Here is a 22,027-nt window from a genome sequence, read left to right as displayed (position 1 = left end):
CAAATCAATAGAATAGAATTGAGTGTCAAGAAATAAACCATTATATTTATGGTTAGCCGATTTTCAAAATGTGTGCTAAGACAATTCAGGGTGGGAAAGAAAAGTCTTCTCAACAAATGGAACTGGGACAAGTGGATATTCACATGTAAAAGAATTAAGTTGGATTCTTATCTCACACCATGTGTAAAAATTAACTCACAAATGGACCAAAGACCTAAATGTAAGAGGTAAAACCATAATACTCTTAGACAAAAACACAGGTGTAAATCTTCGTGATCATGAACTAGGCAATGATTTCTTAGATATGACACCAAAAGCAACAGGCAACAAAAGGAAAAAATAGATATGCTGGATTTTATCAAACATTAAAAAATTTGTGCTTCAAAGGACACTGTGAAGAAAGTGAAAAGACAATGCACAGAATGTGAGAAAATATTTGCATACTATATCTCTGATTAGGGATTTATATACAGAATATATAAAGATCTCTTACAACTTAAGAATAAAAAGACAAGTAATGCAGTTGAAAAATAGGTAAAGGATCTGAATACACAGTTTTCTAAAGAAGATATATAAGTGGCCAATAAACACATGACAAGATGCTTGACATCACTAATCATTAGGGAAATGCATTTCAAAACTACAGTGGGATACCACTTCACGCCCATTAGAATATCTACTATCAAAAAAACCAGAAAATAGTAAGTGTTGGTGAGGATGTGGAGACATTGGGCCCCCTCATATATTGCTGGTGGGAATGTAAAATGGTGAAGCTACTTTGGAAAACAGACTGGCAGTTCCTCAACAGACTGGCAGTTCCTCAAAATGTTAAACACAGAGTTAACGACATAACTTAGCAATTCTACTCCTAGGTAAGCACCTAAGAAAATTGAAAACATATGTCTCCCTTACAGCCTTGTGCATAAATGTTCATAGCAGCATTATTCATAATAGCCAATAAGTGCAAAAAACCCAAATGTCCATCAAATGATGAATGAATAAACAAAATGTTATATATCCATACAATGGAGTATTACATTGAATACATGGTGCAACATGGATGAACATTGAAAACACTATGCTAAGTTAAAGAAGCCAGACACAAAAGGCCATAATTCCATTCATATTAAATGTCCAGAATATGTAAATCCGCAGAGACAGAAAACAGATAAGTGGTTTCTAGGGGCTGGGGAGAGGGAGGAACTGGAAGTGCCTGCTAACAGATATGGGGTTTCTTGTTAGGGTGCTAAAAATGTTCTGAAATTAGAATGTGATGATGATTATACAGCTCTGTGGATATACTAAAACTCACTTTAGATGGGTGAATTGTGTATGGTTATGTGAATTATATCTCACTAAAGCTTTATTAAAAAAACTTTACAGTGGTGTTCAAATTTTAAGCGTCCAATTTAAATACACTATTATATAAAATTCTGTGCAATGTGGTCCTCACCACGGTGTTTGTTAACCACAAACATCTGTGCCCAGCCCTTAATATCAAAACATAATACCTGCCAGTGACCCAAGCCCCACAAGTCTATGAAAAGTGGCCTTCTAATAACAGAAGTAGCCTGTGCTCCTAGTGTATTTCTTGGGGCTCTGTATGCAAAATGCCCATCTGTTTGAGTCCCTAGCTTCCAGGATACTACTTACCCTGGAAATATGTTGAATAAGGCTAAGCACATGGGCCAAAAGGACTGTAGGCTCATCACTTAAGGTATAGATCAATTACATAGTCTTAGACTGCGTTGAAATTCAACTTACTTGACAAGATTCCCAATATCTTTATTGGTATCAAAGACTTGGCTCTCAATGGTTAAAAACAATGTCAAGATAGCCAAGTGACATTCAGATTTTGGCTTCCAATATCTGATATGACATCACTTCATGTGAAACAATGAAGCTCAGAATGTTTTCTTTCAGTCACCTTATTAAGCTCTCTGAGATCTGACAGCCTAATGAAAGACAAAGGGGACAGAAAATGTCCCTACTTCTTATATGCTGTTGAAGATGGGCTGAGAGGTTAGCTTGCAAGTATTATTCTTTCTTGGTATCCTGACTCTGATTGCTTGGTTTTCAGCTTATACCCAGCATGAAAATTTAATTTCCTCGCAGTTGAAGGTAGTTTAAAGTTTATTACTCACATGCTAAAATGTTGATGTATCTGTTTTTGTGCTTGTTATCTGGATGATTGGAATGTTCTGCAGTGATGTTCATATCAGCCGTACAGCGCTGGACTTCCTGGTGAAGAGAACAAATGGCAAGATTTTACACACACTTTAGAAAGAAAGGAACTATACATGTCCAAAGCCATAAAGTATTTATTCAGTCCCCAGCCACAGTCACCATTACCTCCCCAAACCCAACTTCAGATAGTTACTGACATACTCGTAACAAGTACATGGAGAACATGAAGAAGATATAAGGATTTCATTCTTTACTAATTCATCAATCATCTACTTCATTCCAGAATTTAACCTAGGCAATGGGATACAAAACAATTATTTCTTTGAATAGTTTATGGGTGAGAAAAACATGCAAAAAGACACTGTCAGTCAAATGTGATCAACAGAATAGAGGCCTGAAAAAACGACAATGGGAAGCATAGGTAGAGAAACAGAGGAAGGCTTTAGACAGGAAACAATTCCCCTGAGTCTTAAAGAATGATCAGGAATTTCCAGGAAGTGTAATCTTCATCAAGATATGCATATGCTTACAGGTCTTATAGCCTCATTATATGAGATGCAAATTGACTATAAAGACTCAGTCCTGAAATGACACTATACATAGTTCAACTAATTGTCATATCTGGCTCAGATATTATGGCCCTGACAAATTATTTGTGAACTCTAATTTAATTCAAATTATCCTTCTTTGGAAAAATAGCAGTGGCACAAGCAACTCTATCCCACTACCTTGGCTATGGATATAAACATCATCCATTAGCCCAATAGGTTGCTGAAAAGCCAGATTTTTCTACACTGTATGCTTCAAATCCAAGAAAGTGCTGTAGCTAACTAATAAGAGGAGTCATTAGCAGTGCACAGCTGCTACAAAGAGCAGGAATAAAATAACACAAAATTATCAGGAGAAATGTTTTACACATAACAGATGTAACAGAGTTTAGGAGCATGCAGACTTTTTTCCCCACAAGGAGTTGCATAGCAATTATGGATGTTTTCCATGGCATTTACATCAAGCATGATGAAAACAAGGAATAGGTTGTCTTTTATATTCAAAGTACTTCCCAGTGAGGAGTCCCCCTCTTCTCTCCAAGGAGGAACTCATTGTAATCAAAGAATTTAACCAAGGTATGAAAACAAAGGGTTGCTATCTGTTCAAAGAAACCACATTCATTGACTCTCCAATTTTTGGAAGCTGTATACTGAAGTTTTCATAATTTAGGCCTTCCCAGCAGTCCATTAAAAACAAAAAGCCCCACGCGCATTAATTCAACCCACCTCTTTGGGGAAAGTGTTTCATGACAATTCTTACCTGTTTTTTACCCTAACTAACTGTGATAAATTCTGATATTTTATGTTCTATTCTAAACTAGTCATAACCTGTGATTTGGCAAACACTGGTAAGGGCCTTAAGACTGCCTTTGGTTCTTTACTCTGAAATGAGAAAGTGTGGGCACAAAGTAATGAATGACTCTGGTATTTTAACATCTACAAGAACATAAGCAATGCTAATCATACCAGGAATACTGGGGCCTGCTTTTTGGAATTGCCTTAAAAACCTGACACATGCTCTTTTGAATAGTTTCAAGGGCAGAAAGTTTTTGAAATGAATTTATATTCTGGAAGATATTAATTCCATCTATATACAAATCCCAGAAACAAGCTGACATCCTTTTGTTTCTGGGTTTTGAAGGTCATAATTTTCACATGTATATCTTCAAGGCTGAGTTGTTTAGAGATACCTTCTGCTGAGAGATTTTAGTTTTTAGTACTTTAGTCTGAGATTAGTTTTATTAATTTTTTTTTCCCTGTTGTGTGGATCTGGCCACCCTTAGCTATAAACTGAGGTTGGGCCTCTACTACAATATAATGCAATTGACCAAGACTGCTTGGGAGCAGCTGTCTGCACTGTTTAAAGCAGCCATTCAATATGGCCAATCAAACTCTTTGTTATCTAAAAACCCTTGGTCTGATCCGTTGCCTCTATTTCACTTTTCCAATTATGTGAATGACAGAAAACAAAGAATAGTCATAAATAATGTTAAATCTGATTTTGTTACAACCCATGAGGTGTGCCTAAGGCGTTCTGATTTTGCCTTGTGGATAATAATGTCATCTATAATTCCTTGCAGTACTGCTTGGCTCATTTAGACGCTGATAATATCATCTGATCCTGGAGTGGCTTTTCTCCATCAGAACTGGCATTTCAAAGTTAATGTGATTTTAATAGGTGTTAAAAACCCTTTAAAGTGACATTGGCTGATTGAGTGTATATAGTAAAGTTACCTATTCACCACTCTGATAAATAGTTTATGATTTAAGCTTGCTTGTATTTTACTATCTATGTAACAAAGCTGAGAACAGTCTAAATACTAACAGGCATATAACCACAGGAGAGAGCCATGGAAAACAAGAAGTTTAAAATAAAGTAAAGAGGCTGGCCAGTTAGTTCACTTGGGAGAGCATGATGCTGGTAACACTGAGGTCAAGGGTTCTGATCCCCTTACTGGCTAGCTGCCAAAAAAATAAATAAAATAAAAGGAAAAAAAAAAAAGAAAGAAAAGCGCTAACATTTGATATACCCATGATTCTTGGGAGATAAAATAGGCTAAATCACCTCCTGCTTGGAGTCGTCGATGTGAGAGGCTATCTAAAGAGCACTTGGAGACCTACTGTCCTACCATTCTGTGGCTCCGTTAAAAAAAATAATTGAACAAAAACACTTCAAGAAATCTTTCAGATATTCAGTTTCCCAAAACAGCTGAGAAGAAAATATTCTGGACCTGGCCACCAAGTATCAGACTGAGTGTGTATAACATTCTTAGTGTCTGAGTTCAGGCAGCCCACTATTGTGCTAAGGGGACTGTTCTACTGAAATCTGATTTAGGTCACGACTGTAACCCAGTGTTTGTACGGTGTCGAACACAGAGCTGGCCCTTGAAAGGTGCTGGTTACACTACCTCTTCCTCTACTCTCCTGCTTAGGCTATAAACGGTTGCCAGACTGATTTTCTTCAAATGTTGTGTTGACTCTGTTATTCCTCTACTCAGAAACCTCTGTATAGAATCCAAATTCCCTGGCCAAGGTTCTGAGATCCCATCCTATCTTCCATCAACTCCCTTCCCAATCCCAGACAGTTTTATCTCCATCAGCTTCGAAAAGACCATATGATTTCCTGCTTTTTGCTTTATTGCCATTTACCTTGCTAAGAATACCTGTTCTCTTCCCCTATCCAAATCCATATATCTTTACCTAAAATGACTGCCTCTCCCCTCCAGAAAACTAACCCATCTTTGGAGACAGTACAACGTAGCATCTATCATCCTGCCGCTGGTCTATAACATGAATTATTTTTGGTGTGCAATTTGTAAAATTTGTCTCACTTGTTTCTCATTCTTCATAAAAACCTCAACTTAAACCACTATGAGACTATGACTTTCTTCATAAGGATTTTAAAATGTTTTTCTTTAAGATATTTAAGACAAACTGGCATTTTGTCACAGAGGCTCAGGAAACTCTACAGGGTCATTTTCTGCCCTCTTGCAGGCAGCAGTCTTTGTGCAGCATTACATTTCTGTCCAGGGACTCCCCTATTATCACTGGCAACCCTGGAAAGTCTCCATTCATTACATAAAGTGATTGTGGCCTCTGGTCCCTCAGAGCATGGGCTCAGGTGGACAAAGCTTTATTCCCTTGATTTAAGATGAACCACCAGACCAGCCCACATTTAGCTCAGCTGTTTAACTGTAATAGGGGTGATCCCCCAAAGGATCCTGTCCAAGGGCTATGGACCTCAGGCCTCATCTTTGTGCTCAGCCTTTAAACTTCTGATTCTCCTACTAGTTCTGTTGACTCATGGAGCTCTGGAGCTCCCTTCTTTTGAAAGAGCACGGTGGCACTGTGCCTTGGGAAGCTGTCTTCATTATGTTTATGGAGGCCAGGGAAAAGGCTGTGAATCTCTTGACACTACTCTAGGAAACTACTACTTGGGAAGGACAGTGAGGTTGAAGTTAGCTCAGGTAACCAAGGGAACAGTCATCAAATGCTATCTTGAGACAAGGATTAATGTTATTTCCATTAACTGCAAAAATCTGCTACAGGTATGACGTCGTTGGCTTTGCAGTCTCCAAAATTTAACTCACAAGGACAAAAAGCTGGCTTTCAGCATCACCTCTAGAAAAAGACTCAAAATTATCAGTGAATTGTTTTTCTCATTCTCCAACCAGCAAAATTCTGAAAACATGACAGCTATTCACCAAAAATTTTTTACTTCCAAGATTTTTAAACAAGATGGGGCAAATAGAACTTCTGCTGAAATAATCAAGATTCATAGGTGCCTTTCTCTTCTGCATGTCTTCAGAACTTTATACCTGCATTACAGCACTCATTTTGTTTTGCCATGTTTCTACTTTAGCTGTGTATACTTTGGTTTGTCTCACCCCCCTTCCAGCCCCACTGAACTCTTGGAGGCCAGGGACTCTGTCTAATTCATTTTTGTACCTTATGTTATAGACAGAGAATGGGAGGAACTCAGTAACTGTTAGCTGAGTCATTTTATCTCCTCTTAATGGCCAAATAGCAGCTATTGAGTTGTGTTTCTCTATAATCTTAAGATTAATACTTTGACCAAATTTAGGCCTCCATTCAGATACTGGATAAGATTTTTGTAAGTCAGATTCTCAGCTCAGAAGGCTCATGACCATAAAGATAATGTATGGGCACCTAATACTGTTAGTGGGGGTGGGGGCTCTTTATTTTGGCTACTCCTTCTGTTACCCTTCTTTTTTTTTTTTCCTACCACGCTTTTTTGCCAACGCAGAGCTGCATGCTCAGTTTTAGACAGTCAGTGTCAATCTTAGTTATTTCTCCTTCTGACTTCAGCTCATTACAGGACACTAATAAGAGTCTGGATGGCATCAAGGTTAACAATGTGGGCTCAGTCAGACAGCCCTTGTGTCTTAAACCCTACTGCTACCCTTTCAAAACATAGCCACCCAATCAATGCCTCAGTTGTCTTATGGGTAGTTTCCTCATATGTAAAATGGGGACTGTAAGAGAGTATCACCTCCTGGGGTAGTTCTGAGAAAGGAGTGAAATAATCCATGCACAGTGCTAAGTAATATACTGGCCCTCATTACTGGAAATCTGCGGTTGAGATTACTACTCTCGTACCATAATGAAGGTTGTTTTTTTTTAAATCACACAAAATCTCTTTTTTCTGCCCTTTCTTATATAGCCTGTTACTAGTTTTCCCTTTTAGCAGAGTTGCCAAAAAGGAATACTACTACCATTTAAAAATACTTCAAGTTTTCTCTAAATTATAAAGCAACAGTATATTGGTGAGTTTTTCTACTGTCTTATTCCCGTTTATGTTGTTGCTTTACTGTTCTTTTTAGAAGAAAGGATATTCTTCCTATTCTGAAAAGCTCTGATTTTGAAACTTTCAAACCAAGAAAGAGTGAGGTGACAGCAGTAGAACGCTGCCTCCTTCCTGCCTGGCCTCCTCATTCCACTCCCATGACTATCAGTTCATAACACTTACGCTGTAAAGTTCAATGGGGGTGACTAAAGCTTTTAGCCATAGTACTTTTTTTAGGATAGAAATGCCCAGGATTTGTTAATAGGCATGATTTTGGTGCAGCAAAGCCCATTTTAAGTCAGATCAAGTTTATAGAGGTGTAGCTGATTATTTTGAATAATTAAATGGCGTCAAAGCCAGCTGTGATGAATAGCACCGGGGCCTCAAATCATAAATAATTGAGAAACCAGAGTCGCATTTGATCATCTTGATCAAATTCTGCTCTCTAGAGGATAAATGTTTGTCCTGAATACCATCAACATTGTTAAATGCCTCAATATTCTTGCTCAGTCATCCAGCCAACAGTCAATTGAACTAAATCACTTTAACACCGCACACATTTGCTGTCCTCATGAATACAAAATGTTTGACTTAAACCATGTTCTTTGTAGTTGAATAGGAACCTTTTTTTGATAAGCATCTAATAGGAGCATTAAATACCTGACATGCTTTTGTTTGTTCCATAAAACATATGACTTTGCAGAATAAATCACGGAGTTTTTTTCTCTACCACCTTTGTTTTCATTCTACTCCAAAAACAAAAACAAAAGCTAATAAAAAAAAACTAAGAGAAAGACTTAATTTAAAATGAGTTGTCACTATAATTGCCTTTATAAAATACCCTTCGGGGATTCCAAATTTGCATAGAGATAGGGGCTTCTAGTCCTGTTTTTGTTTCTCATTGTTCATGCAAAATAATTGCACCTCCCAGGTGTATGGCTCTTAGTCCCAAAGTGCTTACCTTCCATTACTTCATTTGACCCTCTTGACCAGTTTTGTTTTTTGAAAAGAAGTGGGCAGGTTAGCATCACCATCATTATTTCCATTTTAAAGTAGAAATAAGACAGAGAAAGGAACTGACTTACCCACAAAGCTAGAAGACAGCTGAGCTGCCATGAAAACTTGGCCTCCTCGGCACAACTCTTGCTGCCAGAGATGTGCCTTAGTTAAGCGCCTCAGTGAAGAAAAGGGCAGTCTGTTTAATAGCTCCTCATTGACACCCTGTCACTGCTGAACTGGCACAGAACCCAGAGTTGGCAGGGTGGTGCATGCCGCTCTCTACCTTGTTTCTTACACACCAGTTCTTAAAATCAGAAGGCTGTGTTAACCCACGTCTTCTCTCCAAAGATTAATAATCAAGAAAACAGCAATAATCAACCTTTGCATGGTTCCTGACAATTAACCCAGCAATTTCAAAGATGTTAATCATTTCTTTTTTCCAACAACTTTAAGATATAAGAGACATTAGTGCCATTTTTAAAAATGGGGAAACGGAATCAGAGATGAAGTGTTTGGCCCAAGCCAGCTCCAGTTACTCAGGCGCCAAACCTGCTGTCTCCACTATACCATGGCATTGCAGAGATGACATGGAATCGGGGATCTCTGCATTATGATTATTGTTCCCAGTTACAACCCCACCAGTTTGCCTCCTTTCTACCACTAAGTTTGTTCTTTCATAGAAGTGTGTGTTCAGGATAAGTGCGACAAACTCCCTTTCACCTAATTTTGTTGGGAAAAGAATGCCTGTTTAAATTATGAGTGAAAAGAAAAGAAAAAAGAAAAGCAATCTCTACTTTCCACAGTTATTGTTTTGTTATGCTATATTATGCAGTTCAGGTTTACAAAAACCCCTGTAAAATAAGAGTTAGGTTTCTGGAAATTAATTTCCAGTTTTGAAACATACCTCAAAATCCTCAGAGAACCCATGCTGGTTATTAGAATAGAGCTCACCAATGTGTTTAACAAACTGTTTGACGGGAATGGCTTCCATGTCATCTGGGGGAATAAAATGATATTCGAAGTCATATAGAACACCTCCGTAAAACAAATGACACTGATAAAGCAGATCACACTTATTTAAGACAAATATTTGATTTTTGCAAAGAGATAGATAAAATTATATCACCTGAAACAGATGCCCTAAGATGTCTCAGGATTTATTTTACATAAGGATCGCATAATGACTTTGAATGCCTATAACCCAGGTTAAATATGGCTTATAAAAAAGGTACATAGAGAATTCCCTTTATTTTTATGGTCAAGGCAATTCACATAGTTAAATTACCAGATCATACTCTTAAGTAAAAGTCTGAATTTACCAAAGGTACTTATTTGCCAAGAAATTTTATCACAACTTGTTTTTTTTTTAATTTGTTTTTGTTTTTAATTGCTATTCAATGTGATCTAACTTGAACTTGGAGCAATTAAGTTTTATTTCAAATCTTTTAAGTCTAAGCCATCTTTTATACATGGTTACTGATAGATACCATTGTATCAGCTGGCTCTGGGTACAATGCCATCTATCTTTAAGTATTCAAAATTTTAGTTCAAGACAGCTGTGTCTGCATGATGCCAAATAAGGAATTTGACTGAATTAACTGGATTTTTTTGGTGCCGACAGCCTAGGTATAGATTTGGGAAGACTCCACGTTCCAATTTATTGTAGTGTTGTCACTTCAAAAGGACATTTTCCATTCATGAGCCCAAAGTATGTTTTAAGCTTATTTATTTAGACAGAATCTGATATTTGAGTACTACTGTAAAACAGCCACACCCAACTTACTGGAGCTCCCCAACCTCCTTCCTTCTTTCTCCTTCGACCCTCCCCCGCAAATATTTCCTTTTAAAAATACTCTGCTGAATTTGAGATAAACAACAGACATGACATTTACTTTATTCAGAGTGAAAGATCTTTGGCAAACGCACAAACATCTAAACTGCCACAGATGCTTTTCTTAGCAAAGGGTATGAAGATCTGTATGTGTAAATGAGGTCCTACTTTGGCAAGAATTTTATAGATCCAGGCCTGACAATCTGATTTCTCTTCATCTGGTGACAGTTAACATTGACTATGTCATTCCTTCTCTACTTTCTTTTGAGAGAGCAAAGCTCTAGGGTGGCTTTTTGCATCTATTGACATTTTCAAACTTGAATCATTCTCCTGCGAAAAATAGCATCTCTTATACTTTGTTTAAAGAAGGTGACTTGTATGTTCCTAATCCAAGTTGCTTAGCATAGAAATGTTATCAAATAGGTGGGGCACTGTAAGCATAAATTCTTTCTGTGCGAACAATTAAAGTCCTAATCATTTTAATAGGCAACTTATGAAAAAAATTGCCAAGTTATTTACAAATATTTCAGGATTGAAGATGTTCATGAATATGCAATCACTTTGCATGCCCAAGAAATCTATAGCTCCCATGATGTAACCAACATTAACAAAGTAAGCAGAGCCAAAATGTTTCTGCAGAATGCACAGTTCAAGAAAAATTTCCAAAATTATCTGATCCCTTCACTTAAAATGTTTAGAAGTAAGCAAATTCTACAAAAAAAGATGAAGAAGCAATGATCTCAAGTTAATCTAGAAAAGGGTTAATATGTACAAAGTTGGAGAGTCTCTAAAACATTAGCCCAAGGATAAACTCATCTTCAGACAAGAGGCAAAATGAGTGGGATGAAGAGACAACCTAACCCCATAAACACCTTAGTATATGGACTGCAGCAGTTCTCTATTTAGAAATGAAAGGTACAACATTGTTTCCAAGGGTAGATTGATATAGTTACTAGTGTTGAGGGCAACATTTACTCCACAATGATAGTTTAGAATTTTAGATTCCCAATAAATTTATGGTGCCAGGATGAAGAATATGGACTCGAGTTCAAAAACAAAACAAAAAAAGCCAGCTTTAGAGCTATTTTACTCTGGGAGGTAAAAAACCATGGCATTTTAAAGGTCACAGCCCACCTCAAATCATTAAAAGAAATGCTTTCAGGTTAACAATGTATTATTTTTTTCCTGCAAAGTGCTCAACAGTAAATATCCAAGCTAATATCACACATGCCCCGAAATCAGTATGCCTGCTACCCCCATGGCTGGATGCAGCAAAAATCCAGCAGAGCTCAGTATGATAATCACGGAAATATATGACTCACTAGTCTCTCCAATTTGCATTTTGATCCAAGGAAGTCTAACCACACCCTCTGGGTTTCCAGGCACCACCAATAACATCATAAAACTATCAGACAGGCGGGTAAACAGATGCATGCTATACTGACCACCATCAGCTACCCAGATAACACATTGTCTTTCAATCAAGATAAATAGCTTAGGGGTCATAAATCTTTTCTCTATATTAAGATAAACACAGGGCTATGACTGATTAGAAGTCCTAATAGTTTCCCTCTCATATGGTTTTTTCTACTAAATTCTTTCAACATGAGCCAGATGATTACAAAATTAATGTAACTAGCAGAAGGCCAAGCAATTAGGACAGCATCATAGACCTAATCTGCTCAGTTTTGATCTGGAAAGATCCCGTGCATTATAAGATATCCATCCATAAGATGTTATTTCCACCTAAATGTCTGAATTTTACCAAAGACTGCAGAAAATATTAACAGCATTAATTAGAGACCAGGCACTTTCTATACACTTTTCATATATTAACATGTACTCACATAAGAACTATTTTCATTTCCATCTTTCAGTTGAGAAAACAAATTAAGAAAGATTAACTGAAGGATGGAGTAGGTCACAGGAAGCTGGCTGCACACCCAAAGTGAAGATTGCTCCAGCTCAGAGAGAGAAAGGCTACTGCCTGGGTCAGAGAGAATGGGGAAACCACTAAATGAAGCATTTTCTCTCTTTTTAAAATTTCTAATAAAGTTTATGATGGAAACATACAGGGTGTAAAGATGAGGAGAATGGACCATTTGGAACTAATCTGGAGCATCCAGGAAGGCATCCCTGAGCATGTGATGTGGATGAAGCATTTTCTGAACACCTAGTACTCAGCCGAATATTAGGGAGATGGTCTTGGCTCAAGGGCAACATTTGTGTTGGAGAAGAGATGAATATAAGAAAGAGAGAGCAAGAATGGTGTGTAATTACATGATGTAGACTACAAGTGCCATACAAAGGATGGATTTCTAGGTGAGAATAAAAGTCACTGTTGTAGGTGGTGGTGGGAGAACCATAAAGAAAAAGAAGATGGGCTGGAATCAAAGTGAAGATATTTTCACTAACTACAGCTTAGGTGGGAGATTGTTATGGTATAATGAAAACAGTGTAATGGTAAAGTTGGTATAATAAGAAGAGAGCCACCATTTATTAAACCCTTACTGGATGCCAGGGACTGTGCTAAATGCTTTTCATACATTTATCTTTACAAGAACCAGGTGAAGGAAAACATAGTTATCTTTACAACACACATAAGGAAACCAAGATAGCTTGTCTGAAGCAACACATTTAGGTCAGTGGCAGATCTAAGATTTGAACCCAGGTCTACCGAACCCAAAAAGCTTGTGCTCCTATAAACTGTGATATATTTTTTGTCTTCATTCTCAAAGCTCTGCAGTTTCAAAGAAGAACAAGAAATTAAATAGAGTGTCTTGGTTAATCTGATAAAATAATACTTTATAATTTTGTGCCAATATTTTTACTTACAGAATTTTCAGATACCAAAGGCTTAAACTAGGCATAAACAGGACCACTACTATTATCACTAAATCACCCTATTATAAAATGTTTGATATAGTCAATTGATAATCAGTACCTGAAAAATGGGCTATTATCAAATGCTATTATTTATATTTACTTCTAAGATTTTAGCTTTTTGTGGTTAGAATTATACTGTGTCAGTACGAGGCCTTTTATTTTGGTCAGTCCACAACAAAACTTGTTTATGTACCACTACCGATAAAGCTTGAAATTAGTCTCTGATTTGTAGGTACCAAAAACAGAGCATTAGAAGAGGGTGAACTGATGACAGCAACTTCTACTGAGTAAGCACCAGAGCTAAGGCTGACGACAAATGCAACAGTGCAGGAAAGAAAGAACAATGCACTTGAACATAAAGAAAAGCTTTTTCCGTAATCTATGGTATGTCTCTGTTGTACTTAAATCTTCAGAACTATTAGAGGAAAATCACCAATAGTTTAGGCTTCTAACCTACTCGTATACTAAATTTTCCTTTCTATTAATCTTAAGGAATACCATAAATAAACAAAAAGTGAGAAAGTTAGCTTTCTTGTCTGCAATTTTTGGTTTGATATTAGGAAGGAAAAATCAGCAGCTAAGACTGTCCCTGAACATATACCACAAGGAGGAGCTTCACAGAGGGCCCAACCTCAGTACACTGCTCAGGGGAAGGGCCCTTAGGTTATAGCTCAGTAAAGTTGTGCAGCTGTTACTCTTATCAGCCACCACTGATGGAGCAACTCCTGTGTATCAGGAACCCAGAAGCAATGGTGTGAGTGGAAAAAAAACAGAGCCAGACTGCCTGGTGGCATGACTTCACCTCTCTGTGATTCCCTTTCCTCATCTGTAAAATGGGAATAACAACAGTGCTTAATTCAGAGTGTTATGAAAAGTAAACAAGATAATTTAAGTACTTATAAGAGTGCTTGGCATTCAGTACATATTTAATAACTATGATTTATTATTAGTTACTACATGCTTTACATGCACGGCCCTGTGATCTAGGGGCTGTGATTACTCCCATTTTACAGATGAGGAAACTGTGGCTAAGAGAGACTAAGGAGCTTGCCAAGTCCCACTGTCATTATCAAGTGATGGGGCCTGGGTGACTCCAAAGCCTGGAATCTTCCATTTTACATTACCTCCTAGACCTTATATTTGAAAGAAACTTCCAACAAAAAAACGTTGAAATGATATGCTTTGGCTTTAAGGGTAAGCTTCAATTACCTCGAAAATTCACATTGGTAGATTGGTCACCTTGATGGTGCCAGCTAAATAAAGTGTTACTGTATTTACCTTCCTGCCAAGATGCTTAGCTGCTGGGGTTGATTCGTTTAAGGTCTGTTCAAGAAAAAGTCACTTCTTGTTCACTCTGGAAGTGTGTGGTTATATATATAAATACCACTAAGATTCCAGAGGTCCTTAAATCACCCACTCTTCAAACAATCCCTATAAAATTCATTTAACCCTTAGCAGATCTCTCAACCCTAACCCAAATTCGAGCTAAATTTGTCCATGGGCCAAGAGAACATATAAAGCCCTAGTAGTACATAGCACAAATCAGTGATGCTCAGAACTTGCACACCCCTACCCTCCACTCCAGCCACCACTCCCCAAGACTGGGCTATTATCAGGTACTGTTAATCACACCTCTAGTGGTTAGATCTCAGTTTCAAGAACTCAGCCCCTCTCTTGTCTGCCCTCTCAGCCTCCCAGAGGCCAAGTTCTGGTCTCTCTCTGTGCTTGACAATACCTCTGTGTCAGATTAGGAAGATAAAGCAAATATGAAATAAAAGAACATTATCAAGATTTTAGTTCCTGAGTTAGGACACAACAAATAGATTTCTGTCTAAATCAGACTCTTATGATGCAAGGAGTATTGTGGAGATTGGAACATTTTATTTCCTGCCATAAAAAAAAATCTCTTTTCATTTATGACACAATGAAGTCAATAAAGAAAGGGCTTCATTATAGTCAAAAGACCAATGAATCTCCTTTGGAGATAATCTCTGTATAAATAAAATATGCCAACAAGGTTGGTTTAATCCTAAGGGTTTTAAACTGCATGTTTAAAACTCTTTTATATACTGGCACCCTGCTGAAGCCAGTGACCTTCAAATTATTAAAATGTATTTTAACTGTTAGAAAGGCATGAATCATTTCTGGATTTCTAAGCTACTGGTTAGTAGCAACATTTTGTATTAGAAAGTTAGATTTTCTAATTTCCAGAGAAAAGCATTTATAGGTACTTTTGTGTTTGACAATTTGCATATTTGGAAAGCCCTTTCAATATGCTTTGTAAACAGATTAATTTCATGAGCTAAATTCTGATTTTAAAAAGTTTGTATATATATAGGGCCGGGCCCATGGCTCACTCGGGAGAGTGTAGCACTGGTAGCACCGAGGCTGCGGGTTCAGGTCCTATATAGGGATGGCCGGTGTGCTCACTGGCTGAGCGTGGTGCAGACCACACCATGCTGAGGGTTACGATCCCCTTACCGGTCAAATAAATAAATAAATAAATAAATAAAGTTTATATATAATGAAAATCTGAAATAAGTAATATAATACAGTGAATATAATTTTCAGATGACATGTAGGTAATGCTTCATTAATAACTACAAGAAAAATATTCAAGTTTGCTGTTTCAAAAGAATATCCCCAGGTCATTAGATTTTTTTAAGTACTTATCTATGTTAAGAATAACATGCATCTTAAAGACAGTAATTTGTGACCACTTGGGTATCTCTAAAGATGGAAAGCATATGAAGGAAGTGGCAGCTGGGTTACTGTATTCAATTATGTTTTGTCCTCTCACAGTAACAATGGGAAACCAGTGACCATGGAATGTTTGATTTTGAAAAACCATTAGTGAAAAACATTAAAGGCCAGAGCCCCTTTTATTCTTCTGCAGAAGTCACAGTTTAACTTACACACACACACCCTTCTCAGACATCACACATACATACAAGCAGGCACTGCAATTCAAAATCTTCCTGGCGAGAGAATTGATGTCACTTTTATAGTGATTGGAAACCAACTTCCAAAGTCCTTCTTTCATGCTGGATAAATACTCTTGCATTATCATTTCTTTCTTCTCTTTTTGGCAGCTGGACCTTGGTGTTATCAGTACCATGCTCTAACCAGCTGAGCCAACTGGCCAGCCCACATTATGATTTCTTTCCAATGTGGCTAACTAAACTTAGCCACTATATTCATAGTCTACAGCATTTCCACATTTTACATAAGTATAGGTAAGATGAGGAAAACAAAATGTCCACATTTTTAAAAGACTCTTTGCTATATTAAACCAGAAGAATGCACTGAAGATTCTAAATTTCAGTTAGAATTAGTAAAACTGCTAACTCAAAACATTTCAAAAATTCTTATAAACCGTCATTACCAAGGGATTGAGTATCAAAAAGTAAGCAAAGCTTTCCTTAATCATTTGCCTATTTTACAATACTTTTTAAAAGTCACCATAATTTACTGATTCCACTTATACTTCAGGATTTAAAGAGCAGAGCTCTTTATTTATGAATTTTAACCATAGCAGAATCATCTAGAAGTTGCTGATTTAGCATCTAGATTTGTTCAATATTCAACATGTCTGTGAATGCTCCTTAAGTCATTTAAATCACACTTTTTGCACAGAATGGAAGTATTGCTGGGTTCAGTCTTTTTCTCAGGAAAGAAAAGAACAAAAACAACTAGAGAAAAGAGATGAGAGGGAAGGAAGATTTTTTTTTTATATGGAGGAAACTTCAACAGAAGAATTTAAAAATTCCCTCCAGGAGGATGAAAGAGAATTTAACAGAGAAACAAATGGCCAGTGCTAGTGAAAGAAGATGATAGTAATCAAGAACTCAGAAAAAACTAAACAGAATATTCACATATATTTGAAAATGCCTTAATTTAATGAAGCAATATCCAAATGAGTCTGAAGTCTTGATATATCAAAACTGTCAGAATAGCATGCCGGGAGGTGGCAGAGCCATTTCTTAGCATCTGTGCTTTGAAGTCACACAGAGAATTTCAATGTTAGCTCCACCACTTAGCTATGCAACTCTGGGCAAATTCAGTAATGTCTCTGAGCCTCAGTTTCCTCATCTGTAAAATGGGGATATCAACTGCACCTGTCTCTATAGGACTGTAGTGAAAATAAACATAAAATAACTTAGTTGTTAAATGCTCAATAATAAGTAGATGATGATGATGTTATTTATTTATTTATTTATTTATTTTAAAAAGGCTAACTGTAAAGTAAGTTCTAGGAACAGAGTATGTTACATATTCTATAGTGATGATCCTGGAACTTTATTTTATAACAATTTGGTACTTAAATTTTCAATTTCACTCTGTCGCACACACTTTAACCAATATAATGGTTCAGTTTACTGGGGGTTGTCTGGAAATATCATTAAAAAAAAAATAAATGATAGAAAATGAAGAGCTCAAGTGAGAAAATGAGTTGATAAGTCTGGGGCCTAGTACTCTTGTTGTTAGGTTTTGAACAAGGATAAAATATAATTGAGAATGAATGGGTAGAATAAGTAATCTCTAGGAGCTCTATAAATTTCTTACTGTGTTTAGAAATAAGAACACTTAGATAATTTCTAAGGAAAATCATTTAAAATGATCCTATGGAGGTCTCCATTAAAGAAAAACTGTGGTGAAAGTTTTAATAGGGTGAAAATAACCCAAAAATTTATTAAAAATTGTGTTTTTCTTATGTTGAATTTTCTTATGCAAGACAGTTGTACTGATATAACCAGGGGAAACCATATGAATAAATAGAATACTGGATTGTTAAGTGCTTCATAAATTAAAATATTTTACAAATATGACTATTAAATAGGACTATAAGGTTTATTCAAGAAAAATAAGAGACTGTAATCAAACTGAAAACTCTTTAAGGAAAGGTCATTTAGGGTAACTCTTTTCCAGTTAAGCATAAAATAAGTTTATTTGTCTAGGTGTTTCCTTACTAAGCTGTGCTATCTATGAAAACCTGAGAAAACAAAGATTAGCCTCACTTGTGGTTTCACTATGTAAGCCGTTTGACATCACACTGCCTTACAACATTTAAGGTAATTCATATTTACAATTGTGTTACAATTCATCAATAATTTATCTCCTATGCTAACCGAGGTACAACCGAATAGCATGGATTTCTTAGTCCGTGGAGAATTTGAAGAAATTTTCTTTCCATGTACTTATATTACCAGTGAGTATGAATTAGGAGAAACTCACACTTAAAAGGGAGAAAAGCACATTTAAAGGAATGCCTTTGAGTTGTGACTATTTGACTTGGTAATTAAATAGGTAGCTGGGAAATAAAGCAGAAAACATTCAAAAGCAATTTCTGGTCTAAGACACCTACTCAAAGGTGTGGCAAAACAAGAATAATTTATGGAATTTTCAGAGGATTCTAGTGAATCTAGTATTCTGAAATCCAAATCAAAGAAGAGCAGTGCCAGATGGGCCACACCCAGTGGATGTAGTGCAGAGTTAGAGACAATTTTAACATGAGAACCATGCAAATGCTCTCTCCCCATGACTGCTGAGATTAATAATACCATGATTTGGGAAGGAAAGTTTCAACTTTCTGGTTTACACTTCTGGTTTAATTTATGGTTTCCAAAGTGCTTTTATACATATCATCTCATGTGATCTTAACAGTTGCCCCAAGTGGCAAGGAGGACAGGCATCCTGTTCACTTTACAGATTCTAGAAATCAAGGCTCAGAGAAATTAAGGCACTGACCAAAGATTTCATGGTGGAGGCAGGGCAAGATCCTAGGTTTTCTGATTCCTAATCCAATAGTAAAAGAAAATCAAAATTGAAAAACAGCCCAGGAAGTATTCACCATTTAACCTTTAAAAATGGATTTCAATTGCACAGCCACCCAACAGCTGTTTGTCGATGAATTTGGACAGAGGAGAGAAAGGCTCCCAGGAATTTTCCAATGGTCAACGCATATTCTAGGTGATGCAAGAGAAAAATGAGAATATTCATGCTATTCTGCAAATCTGGTAGATTCAACAATACTACTTATTCCATGCTTATGAAGACTGATGAATCCTGCCTGCCTCTCCTCTCAAAGGAAGGGTGCAGATTCCTCCACCGAGGGTAAAGGGCTGGAGTCACTGGAGAAGAACATACAGTAACACAAAACCTATCGTATCTTTATGGGAATCATTTAGCAGCCACCAAATGATCTAACAGGAATTAATCAGAGAGTTTTCTGTTTCCCCTCTTCTTTCTGTGTGACAAGTTTTAGTGAGAAAAGCTGACCAGAATGGATAGTATATGGAAAATCCCAGAAATATTTAATGATTTAACATATACCAATACATAAAGGGACAATTAAGTCCCCAACCATAACCACACCTAGTTACAATCTGCAAACTTATAGAGGTGTTCCTTCCTGGTACCTAGAGAATGACTGTACCTCTGAGCTTCACAGCCATGGCCTTTTAAGAACCTGAAGTTTTGCTGACAGTCATTCATTCATTAACAAAAAGTTAAAGAATACCTACTATATGCCAGGAATTATTCTAGCACTGAGGATATATCCACTTGCACTTATGAAGCTCTCATTCTAGTAAGGAGAAGCAGCAAACAAACAAGTAAAATATATAATATATTAGTTAAAGCAAGGTGTTATGGAGAATGAGGGAGACCAGTGGGATGGGGTTGCTGTGGGGTATGTGTGGGCAGGGGGTGGCACTATAATAAAAGTAGTGCCTCTCTTTACAAAATGATTATGTCAAGGAGACAGATATATTAGATACCTGAATATATGTATTTAGAAGCACATGATGAACTCCAGAGGTAGGAAGTTCAAATCTGGCAAAAGGGGAAGAATGCCAAATAAAAAGGGTAGGTGAGATATTCAAATCCCACATCCTATCTATTATAATTAATCCATTGCTGAACTTCTAAATGTCTGTAGCATTTGCTAGGATATACTACAGGGTACTCTACCAATCCCTACCCTTAACACTAACCAATTATCTTATTTTTGTACCTGAGGACAAATGAAATACATACCACACCAACAATGTATTTCGAGACTTCCACACAAATATCCTAAGAACCAAAACTTCCAACATTAAGGTAAATTATTTTCAGACTAAGGAATCTTAGGTGAAAAGCTCACCTTTAAAAAAAGTCTGACAAGTTGTGATTAAAAAATGTAAGCACAAATTATCTATCCAAATGAAATTTAGTCAAAGTAGATTATAAACATGTTTTTTGTATGTTTTCCCTTTTTTCTATTGTTACTTCCCTTCCCTTCATGTGACTCTATACTACATTAACTCATAGTTATTTGTTTCTCTTGGTGAGGATTTTTCTACTTTGCAGATATGTAAAGGAGCAAAGATTTCATTAAACTAATTCTAGAGTTAGGATCTCTTAGACTGGGAAAGCTTTAAAAGGCTATAAAAATAATATTTTGTCATGACTACCACATAAAACTGAGAACAAAAGAGAAAAACAATTAGCTTGTTGGAAATAAGAGTAGTGTCTTACTTACCTGGAATAGGAATAATAGGAATACTTTCATTGGGAACCACACGAGGTGAACTACTATCTTCCACATAAAAATGAGCAGTCTGAAAACATTTTCTGTGTATGAAAGAGAAAAACAGGTAACAGTGAGACCAGAGAAATACACTGTGAGTTCATCATTTTTCAATTCTTCTTTCACACACTTTCCCAGCTCTAAACATCACATAACACTGAGAGAAAACCCAGGGAAAAGAAAAGATACAAGAAAGACAACATTCAGGCTATTGGAGGAACCTAAAATAACTGAAGAATATCCATTTTTTATTATAACTATATCCAACCTGACAGATAAAAGAGAAACTGAACTTCTCAAGTATGTGAAAACTAGGCACGGACAGAGTAAACTCATCACACAAACCGCTAGGATCACCTCGCAATATTTTTTAATTTGACAGGTTACAGAGGGATAATATGCTATTCTAAATCCCCAGCCCCAAGTTCAAAACCACACCTCGAACCCTCTCAAATGTGCTCATCAAACAGCCCGAGCACACAATAGCACCACATTGTTTGTGCTTAGAAAAGGCCCCCAAAGCCTCAGACAGCTCTTTAAAAGGATCAGAGGGCTTCAAAGGGGCAAGCACTCAAAATCGGAGGCCCTTGCCAGAAAACATCTGAGATAGGGACCTGAAACCTTCAAGTGTCATCTACTGGTTTTTGTTTTGTTTTGTTTTTACCTGTACTTCAAGCAAAGCAGGGAGCACACACTGGTCATCATAGGACAGGCAGTGAACAGAAAAGCCATCAGCAGCTCACTCAGCCTCTGCCTACCGATGCTGGCTGGCCTTCGGCTTTCCAGCATCCACGTCACTGCTCATTGCGGCCCTAATGAGCTGCCGGAAGCACAGGCTGAATATTTAATGAGGCTGCTCAGCATGAATGGCTATTGTGACCAGAGAAGGGTCCCTGTTCATCTGGCGGAGGGGCTTTACAATAGCCGGCCCTACTGCTGGGTCTTTTAGCCAAGCAGGCAGCCTCCTTCTGGTGCCCGGTGTCCCTGGGATCCGTCCCACTCCTCTCCCACTCCTCTGGCGTCTCACATGAGGCAACATTTACACATGCTATAGCTTTGCATTTTCTAGAGGCCATGTTCCAGCTACTAAAGTAAGTCAACTTTTCTTCAGAGCTGTCCTTACTCATCTAACCAAAAGTATCCTGGGAGGATTCTGTTGGGCATACCCTGTTTCTGTGAAGCCAAAGAAGAGGGTT

The 22,027-nt window shown here is 37.2% G+C and overlaps 1 protein-coding gene across 1 annotated transcript in view; it reads right to left on the bottom strand.

The window, feature by feature from the left end:
* Positions 1-21,636, bottom strand: part of PTPRG (protein tyrosine phosphatase receptor type G) — a 48,355-nt gene extending 26,719 nt beyond the window's left edge. Inside the window, exons 1-4 of the mRNA XM_063113409.1 lie at positions 21,590-21,636; positions 20,784-20,875; positions 9,446-9,537; positions 2,145-2,241 (exon numbers count right to left, since the gene is read on the bottom strand). Of these exons, the coding sequence (XP_062969479.1) occupies positions 2,145-2,241; positions 9,446-9,537; positions 20,784-20,875; positions 21,590-21,636 (328 nt within the window). The remainder of the gene's footprint in view (positions 1-2,144; positions 2,242-9,445; positions 9,538-20,783; positions 20,876-21,589) is intronic.
* Between the last annotated feature and the right edge of the window lie 391 nt (positions 21,637-22,027).

Source organism: Cynocephalus volans, chromosome 11, assembly GCF_027409185.1.
Source record: "Cynocephalus volans isolate mCynVol1 chromosome 11, mCynVol1.pri, whole genome shotgun sequence".
Classification (NCBI taxonomy): domain Eukaryota; kingdom Metazoa; phylum Chordata; class Mammalia; order Dermoptera; family Cynocephalidae; genus Cynocephalus; species Cynocephalus volans.
The sequence above is the reverse complement of the archived record's forward strand: the minus strand, read 5'-3'. Positions and strand labels throughout refer to the sequence as shown.